The 9875-nt window shown below is 37.1% G+C and overlaps 1 protein-coding gene across 7 annotated transcripts in view; it reads right to left on the bottom strand.

Moving 5' to 3' along the window:
- sema4d (sema domain, immunoglobulin domain (Ig), transmembrane domain (TM) and short cytoplasmic domain, (semaphorin) 4D) overlaps positions 1-9875 on the bottom strand; it is a 62210-nt gene that overhangs the window by 47692 nt on the left and 4643 nt on the right. For 2 of the 7 annotated variants that reach the window (XR_015847122.1, XM_088320200.1), the window contains exon 1: positions 2412-2606. The exons of 4 other annotated variants lie outside the window; for them this stretch is intronic. Coding sequence is in view for 1 of the 3 variants with exons in the window: in XM_088320200.1 (XP_088176326.1) it covers positions 2412-2448 (37 nt within the window). In the remaining 2 variants the exon portion in view is untranslated. Of the gene's footprint in view, positions 1-2411; positions 2607-9875 lie in introns of those variants that run through there. One more of the 7 variants, XM_088320204.1, reaches the window with a different exon arrangement.

Below are 9875 nucleotides of genomic sequence, written 5' to 3' on the forward strand. Positions count from 1 at the left end.
TAAAAGGTTGTAATTTTTAGGGGTGCTTTGCTTGAATTTGGGGGTGCATGAGCAAAAACGGGCTAGTCCGGATTCAAACCTTGTATTACATTACATTACCTGATGTTTTCGGCACTCTTACTTTAAGAGAACAAGAATAGGGCTGTGAACTGGTCATCTCCAAATGGCCACTTTTGGAAATGACTAAAACTACCATTAGAAAAATATGTAAAATATGATGTTTAGTTTTTCAGATTGTTATCAAATTTGACTAGGGATCAGGTAAGGCTTCAAGCTATTGTCTTACCTGTTTCCCAGCCAAGATGCCCATGTTGATCCACAGGCATTTGATTGCAAAAACAAAGTTTAGGCGAGGATAAAAACCTTTCCACTTCTGTGTGTTCCAACTCAAATTAATCAATGTTAGTAGCACTTGCAGTGATAATTTCAGTTTAGAACAAAACTTTAGAGTGCTACCTTTCAAAAGACACCAAAACGTCCATATTCTCCAAATGGTTTAAGAACAGCATTCTAATTACTTTGGGTACATCTTGGATAGGGATTTTAGGCATATTTTACAAAAACGGTTAACATTGGTTCTTAAGTAAAACACTTAAAATTTACATGCTGGAGAAAAAAAAAACTATTATTTGTCCTTTCATTAATTTTTTTAAAGGATGTTTTAATGGAATGCATCCTGTAGCAGACAGGAAAATCAGGCATTAGTTCATCTCATCTGTCTTTGAGGGATTACAATAGGCACACTGGATTCCTAGATTAATACGCTATTATGTGTTAGCGTGCTGTTGTAACACAGATTGTGACCCGCCAGAGTGGGATTTAAGTCCTCATGAGTAGATAAGTGTGGGTATACCAATTTCTAATGTACTGGAAACAAAAAAAATTGGATTGACTTTTTCAGTCCTGTTTCACAACATTATTTTAAAATTGACTGAAAGTGCATTATCCATAACAGATTGCAACAACCAAATATTACTTTTTTTAATCAATGACTAGCACTGAACAGTTGAGAAGGCCCTATCTATGACCATCCACCGACACCAAAAATCATTTGTAAATTGACGAGCTAAAAATCAGACGTTTGTCTGCTCTGGAGTTTAGCTGCAGTCAACATTCCTGCATTCATGTAAGCTCCAAGCATTTAGATTGCCTTAAAAAACAAAGCCTGGCTACCTCAGGAGAATCTGACCTTCAGAGTTTCCCCATAGGATCTGATGACTATGAATCAATCAGAGCTCAGCTAAATGAAATGTAATCAATCATACAATAATCAATCCACAAGCCTTATATGGGCAAACGTAATTTTCCCAATAGCACTACTGATTAAATAAGTTCACTATCTTTGAAGTTTATGTTTGTGCATTTGAGGTGGCTTTGAGTATTGATCTAATTTTGCAATATCGTCATTTTCACCCATACAACTGACAAAATATTCAGCCGAGATTGAGCCAACAACCTTAATTGATTTAGTTGTCAACCTGGTTGAGTTAATTTTGTCAGTAGACCTTAAAGTAAATAATTTTGCCAACATCAATTATTCACCTGATGAAAAACAGACTAAACTGAAAAAAAAATCCCCTTAACAAAAAAAAGACAGTTCAGAAATCAGTGTGAATCTTCATCAACTTGTTAAAACAAACTGAAAAATGTTGTTCACTCAATAATCACAGGACAAAAATGTATTGACCTTTTAAGTTCTAGAAAAGAGAAATTATATGATTTTGTTAAAATCCTATCTTTTAATCTGTCAAGACAAAATGGCTATCTTGATAAAAAAAAATTCTTCTTTTCAAAAATCAAACAATGTTATGTGAACTATGTTTGGATCGGATACAAATGTTTTATATTATTATGCTGCCAGATAACCCAATTGTGTAAACAAATATTGTCCTGGCCTAAACTCGACTAAAATATTGTGTTTTCATCGACGGAAACTTTTAAAAAATAAAATCATGTAAAATAAAGACTGCAATGCTTGACTTTTATAGTCATTTAAAATGTGACTAAATTAAAACGTGACTAGGTTCATTAGTGTTACGAAAACAAACAAGTCAGACTGAAAGACAAAAACTGAAATCAAAATTTTTAAATAAATGGCGGATATAATTAACACCACAGCCTCATACATGTAGTTAAAATATCTTCTCTGGTTCAGATAGCTCATTCTGGTCCATCATAGCACATAGCTTTGAAAAGATATGACAATCCGTAAGCTCCACTCTTACCACACCTATCCACACATCTGTCACCTATGAGGGGTGTTTCCCCTCCATCACAATAAAAAGTCACACATATACCTACAAAGTAGAATCCTTCACAATACTGAATTATTGACTTCAGGAGAGTAAAAATAGCATACACTGTGCAAACCAGCACAAAAAGGAGCAATAATGCAGTGACAGGAGTCTTACCATGATGAGTGCGGGATAAGATCCTGCTGATAGACATGTATTTTCTGCTCGGTTGCACAAGCACATGACAAACGGAAAAAACAAAACGATTTAGATCAGCCAAATATGACTGTCATCTGCACCCACGCCGCTCCCAGTCATCCGCCATGCAAGAAAAGGGCGGGGAGGGACGCTGCATCTGCCGAGTGCAGGAGTGCTCTCGTCTCTGGAAAAGCTCTATGCACACAATCGACACGAGGACCAAGAGGAGGAAGAGACGGGGGAGGGGACTTGTGGGAGTGTGTCTTTTGTGACGGGGGTCGCTATCTTCTCTCCTTTGAAGAGTTCACGAGGGGCCAGCTGTTAGTGGGAAACTAGTGGTGCCTTCGGGGAAACGTCACGTGCAGTTGGCATCATCAGATATACAGTAATATCCGTATTTTCTGCACTACAAGACGCACCGGATTATTAGACACACCTCCCAAATAAATGGTCTTTTGTGATTTTTTTCATAAATCAGCCACACCTGACTATACAGTGTATGGAATTAATACTACTGCAAGGGCTAGCATAAAAAAGTGCCAAATTTGCACATTGACTGATAAACTTTGGTCAGTGATTGCGCTGTTGGATTATATCACTCATCACAATTGCGGTCGAGAGAGCGCCAGAATACATCCACTAGACAACTAGAGATACAGACCACACATGAAAAGGCATTAGACCTTATCTTAACATCTCACTATTTTTGTCACGGTACCAAACTGTCGATGTTATTATTGGGCTTGGCCACAAAAATATTGTCAGACATAAAACCGGTCATTTGTATAGCCGTCTCGCAAAGTTTTTACGACGCACAGGAGATTCTGAACTGAATGAAGAGAACGGTTTGTGGGAAGTAATTTGGTCATTCTGAAACATAGTTTTCTTAAAAACGCATGGCCGCACATATTCAAGGAGTTTGTCACTCAGTTTGAGCTGATAGAAAAATGAAACAACATTCTCGCTAACATAACTGGTATTGTGACTAAAAATAGTGAAACAGTAAGATAATAACAAAAACATGGTCTGTATCCGTAATGGTCTACTGGATAGGAGCCGACGCTTTCCCGGCCAAGATCCAGATTCGATTGCCCTTGCATTCAATGCAATGCAATTGTGGTTGGTTTATCAATAATTTCACAAGCATGGTAAGACTTTTCCAATTTTCCACATGAAAAGCGCACCGGATTACAAGGCGCATGTTCCAATTTCTGGCCAATTTCAAAAATTTTGGAGGATGCAAAATTAGCTCGGTCAGATTTTTACTCCTGAGATCATTCTTAACCTGCTAATTTACAATACGGTGAGCCATTGCTGCAGTAAGGAAGGTCACGCCAAGAAAAAGAAAATCTTTAGGGTTCGAGGCATCTTGCAACAGATGTATCAATACTGAAAAATAAGTATACGGTACTACACAATCGTTTATATAATGATGTAATCCGTTTGAATTGAAATACTACCAATAAAGACACATATTTTCGGACTATGGACTTAAAACCATGTTGAAATTACTCCATGTTTTTAGAGGGTAAAGGGAGCAATGTTTAAGCCATTGAGTTTAAAAGTGGATTGTAAAAGTCCAGCAAAAAACCCTGTTTGTTAGCAAGTGATACTACAATTAAGTGTGACCCACACAGGAAAAATATATTTATGCCAGAAAGTAAAGTTTTGTATCATTTACCAAAAGTCAAAAATGCCTATTTAGAATTGTTTTTAAACTTCATCCCTTCTTATACCGATTTTCATTTCCAAGCTGACCAAAAGGTAAATTAAAGTGTATTACAATTCGTAATTTTTACCCACATCATTATTGAAAACTATTATGTGCTAAAGAAAATCATCAATTCAAGGGATTCAACCTTTTATGTATTGTACATAGTTTTGAAGGTTTTTAAAGTAAAAACAAACACCTTAATTTTACTACACATGAATACACTTTTCCCCAAACCAGTCATAAACAAGATCATCATCACTAGCTGGTCTTGTTTGCCATCTCTACCATAATAAAAATGTTATTTGCGTATCAATATTTCATTCAAATTGTATGTAATACATAATATATGATATCAAGATACATAATACCTTGAAAACCATATATTGAGATGCAATATATATTCTATCATGACCCCTATATTGTAATACGAAAGCAATAAGCTACTCTATTGTATCCCTTTGACATGAGAGGACAAAAGCATTACTCCATTGACTTTGTGGTAACTTACGAAAACCTGCGAGTTGCTGTTCATACTGGAAGTCACGCCTCCATTATAAATGGAAAGGCTCACGGGGGCCTAGAATGGTGTTTGTTTGTAAACACTTCTTGAGAAAATATCAAACTATACCACCTGCAAAGTCAATGTGGCTATACGTGCACAAGATAATAAGACAAAGATAGAATGGGGAGGAGCATAACGCAACATAACAAACACACTTTACTGTATACGGGCTGCCTTCCCGCTGCCATTTAATTCCAACTGCATGCCCCCGGCAACACTAAGCGCTGGGAACCTTTAAAAAAAGGGAAAGAAAGAAAAACGAAACACAGCCAAGTTGGCTGTCACCGGCAATGCATCAGGAGCTTTGCGCTGCACTCACTTATGTCGTCAGCAGAGCCTGGGAAGCTTGAGCTTCTGATGGCACTTCCCATGGCACTTCCAAAACACTAGCCTGTAATAAAAATGCTTTGGAACTAACACTAAGTGGTTTTTTTTTTTGGTAGAATCTAGGCTATAAACACACCAATCAATGATCAGGGAGTTTAAACAAACTAAAGGTTGAGCAATTTGCATCTTTAAAAAACACTTGTGGATAGTTTTCTGTGTAATAAAGTATTCAAAGCATGTTTTTCTAATATTTAAATGATCTTTACAAAGCAGAAACTGGTGTTTACTGGGGAAAAGCAAAAATAGTTTATGTTCTGTTTATATATACTAGTGGTTCTTAAATAGTATGACGGGCCCCCCCAAGGGGCTCACGGATGTGGTTGACCTCGGGGGGAAAAAAATGTAACTTTCCAAAGAATCAAGTGCAATTGCACTTTTGCTACACCAAGGGAGCAGTGACACTCTCATTGCCAGTGTTTTTTTTTTCAATTTAATCTCCACGTCGTGCATGTAGCACAAAGTATTAGCATTGAGTATGAAATGTGGATACGAAGTGGAGCATACCCTAATGTGACCTCATGAAAAAAAATAGATAACCCAGATGAGGAGACCGACTTTTTGGGGGAGTGCGAGAAAATTTTGTCTTGCAAGGTGGGACGTGACAGAAAACAAGCACTGATATGTACTGACAGTACCCATTTTAGTGCATTTTGACGTGAATAATTGGCAGATTAACGATGATTAAAAGATTTTGAGACTTGATAATAGTGGTTTACATTACCAAACCTGATTCAGAATAATGAAACCAAAACTGTCTAAGAAACAGGCTTGAGGGCATTGCCATTTCCAGAGAATTGAAGTTAGAAACCAGGTTAACGTTTCTAATCATTCATGATTTAAAACTTTACGTAACCACAGGCATTGATATCTTAGACATCTGTTGGGGCTCATTTTTATTGCCATTGGTCTAAAATACAGGTTTTGTACACATATTTAATGGCCAAATTCAAGAACTGTTTAAGCTCATTTTTCAAATTATTTAAGTGCCATTAAAAGAAAAAATCTGGTGTGAATCACGTATTTAGCAAAGCCACAACTATATCTGTGATTTTCAATCTTGGGTGTGCATTTCTCAAGACATTTTTAGATCTTCAATCGCAAATAGATTTGTTTTTGAGACAAATCTCTGCCCATATAGGAGTTGGGTGAAAGTACGGTAATATATAACTTACATCTTCGGTTGCAGGCATGTCTTCCCATTACAATGAGAAATGCTACCTTAATTTTTTGCATGGCCATAAAAAATGTCCCTAATTAATACGTGATCCTTGCACTAATACACATTTCATAATGCCATGTTATGTGTAGTGCGCACCTGTCCTCTTGGGGCGTGACTTGAAGGGGGTGCTGGCACCGACGCTTTGATAGGACAATGCCAAACAAACTTATGCCAGCTACAGTTAAGCATGATTTAATTTTTAAGCCTTGTTGAGCAACCATTTCAAGCATTTACTAGCACTTCTCCCAAAATTCAAGCACTCTTCAATCGAAACCCTGAAAATAAGATTTATGGAGTACACTTACCGAATGACTGACACTCCAAATTCATTGATGTTCTCACCTTTAGGGATTAAAAGTCAGAGGTGTTTTCAAATATTAAGTGTCAATTTATTATGGGCTCACTGCACATGGTCATTGTTTGGTTTCCATTTTAGACAGTAAACTGTGTTAGAGCAGTGATGCATTAATTTGTCTGTGATCTCTATGTGAAACAGACGTCTGTCTCCTCCACAAACGTTGTTATCTGTTTATTCTAAGGTTTGATCTATGGCTCGCAAAACCATCTTTGGAATGCAGTAATGCATTATGCATGGCCAGTAACACACACATACACAAACACACGCACACACATCAAATGCCTCGACAGGGATGTCTGCTTATTCTATGGAGGCAGATGGTTGTCCCTCCCTGCCAATAGCAAATGCAGCCTGGGGGTGGAAAGGGGTATGCTGTTGTTGAGGCTGAAGAGTATGCGTGGTGTTAAGTAAGGGGGTGGCAAAGGCTGGCCCAGATGTCTGAGTGATGTGTGGAGACAACACACAGAACCAAACACCTCAACATTAGAGCACCAGAAGCTTCCCCTCTGACCCGAACCTGCACGCTTAAGAGAACATTTGGGTGGGCGCCCGCCACACGTCAAACTCCTAACATGGGGAACCCAAATAGAAGTTAAATCAAAGTGCAGACATGTGGCAACTAATAGGCTATTAAAGTAAAAGTTGAGAAACAATTCATCACTTTAACCGTACAGTTATAAGTGTTTTGAGTTCTATTACAATATTAGAAAGTGGGAAGTTATGTATGTTTTATGACACCCTATATGGTCATCGCTTTTCATAAGGTCATGAAGAGCAATTTGACCCAACAAGCAATGCAATTCATATTTTACCCAACTGTTTAGACCAAAGTGTTACCTCTTTATACAGACCCCACTATACACAATAATTTTGGTATACAAGTTTTATTTCCAACAAAAATCTTGATCGCTATATGAAAGCAAGTCCAGTCCATGAGCATTCCCAGGGGCTTCCACTAGTGACCGATCACCACTCATGACCGCTTACCACCAACTTCAGCGAGTTCCAGTTTGCACATGCAAACTATTACAGACCCCCCAATTTTTTTTAAATGTGCTGTAATGATTCTGGTGTGTACATTCATTTAAAGGTGCTCTCTGGAAAGTTTAAACTCTCTGACGCCATTCCCTCGTGGACGCGCTCAAATAAACTCTTCTTTAAACATGATTTTGGGCGTTTGGGTTGGGAATTGGACTGTATTTGAAACAGACATTTTATTGTTTTAACTATGTTCTTGCTACCAAACAAAAAATGCGATGACAAGTATAAAGTCCCTTCAGACCACCCCCCTTTTTTCCTACCTAATGTGTTGTGAATCCCGTAACAGCTTTTGTAAAACTAATAAAAGAAATCCTTAATAGAGAAAATGTTCCACTTTCACCTTAAACCACCCTATCTTTAAAGTTATAGTAACTTTAATTTAAAGTGTACAGTAAGTACTTTCGTCTCTTGATCTCATACCAGTCCCAATTAATTTTCTTTATAATGATTGCAAATCTTCCTTAGCAATAACAATCCTTAAAAACACAACGCGGCAACTACTGACAGCAAGACAGACTGTAGAATAACGAGACAATATTAGCATTCTACATCTGTTGCCAGTGACCTGGACGATCTGGTTTAAAGCTGAAATGGGCAAGAATAGAGAAGTTTTTTTGTATAAAAATTATCATATAGCGTACATGATTTGAAATGATCAAAACAACATATAAAATACGGGAAAAACGTATAAGTTGACGGGTATGTGATCTCTGTGACTCTGCCTATCATCCGATCATTATGGCTCTCTCTCAACATGGTAAGTGCTCATAATAAACTCGCATTTTTTTCGGTAATACCATCTTATTTATCTTATGACTGTATTTTTGTGTGTTTGATTACTCTTTGAATATGTTTTCAGCTCTAAGAAGGTTGTAACTTTATACCCATATAGGGTTTACTGGATACTTCAGGGAGGACGGGAGCGGACCAATTACTTGTCAAGTATTTCGTACCGGAAACATTTGCTCATTACACAGCAATTGGACTGTACCTGGTTTGAAATTAGAAATGCTACAATTGAACCAGCAAATGCAGCTAATTTTACAGTGATTGGTTCAACATTGAGTTATTTTATGATGTGGATCAGCAATAAAATGTGATTTGTATGCATCTCGTTTCAAAGCTCTGTAGAAGGTCTCACCCACCAATAATTAACCGTCAGACTAAAAACATCCACACAATTTCTTCAAATGTATTGAATTTCTATTGAATGAGGATGTTCAGAAAATGCAAGTTAATCACTTAATCTCACCCATACAAATGGTTAAAAAGATTTTAAAAGAGGTTGAAAACATGGTATGGTTCTGTCCAGAAGGCGTCATATGTGGTTTTCAAAGACGATGAAAAATGTCTTGAAAGAACTTCTTTTTTTGCCAACTTTGGATCACAGATGACAGCTATTTTGGGACAAAATTAAGTCCACATTGAGGGGTGGGTGGGGGGGGGGCTAAACTGATCTAAATTTTGGCCCTTTATTTTTGGACTGAATCATATCCGAAACGGACGAAATCAAATTTAGAGTATCCCAAAATCTAATGCCCAAAATATATCTTGTGGTGGGAGGATTCACCTTATTTTTAGACTCGACGCAACAGGCAATGTAAACACTGATGCTTTTCGTTAGCTGCACAAGACACAAGGTGAATTCAAATGCATTAGGGCATTTTTTAACTCCAGAAAACTTAAATTTATCAGTGAATTAAATGTAAGTACAGCAAATGCAAATATTTACAAATGTGGCGTGGGTTCTATCCATCTATTACCACTGAAAACAAATCAAGAAAAATGATGAACATAAAATGAAATTATTTCCCAAAATTACCATTAAAAATCCTATTAGACTCATTTAAAAAATACACATGTAAAAAAACAATAAAGAACAGGACTTTAAACTTCCAAAGCTGCAACCCTGTCTTTGCATTTTTTCTTTGCTCCCACTGAGTACAGCTTGACAAAGTGCAGTAAAACCTTTCCTCACATAAACTATATCTAGTGTAAATATTTACACTCACCACTGTCCTAGCGTGCAAAGGGAAAAGTGGATGTTATGTAACTAGGCTGCATTGGACAGTGGATAAGTTTATAATTTTTAAGACGCAACTCTGAAGTCTTAATTGACCTATAATGGTTTTAAATTATTTCAAACAAATCTGAGACATACA

This window comes from Urocampus carinirostris, chromosome 16 (assembly GCF_059441175.1).
Source record: "Urocampus carinirostris isolate Australia breed hairy pipefish chromosome 16, RoL_Ucar_1.0, whole genome shotgun sequence".
NCBI lineage: Eukaryota > Metazoa > Chordata > Actinopteri > Syngnathiformes > Syngnathidae > Urocampus > Urocampus carinirostris.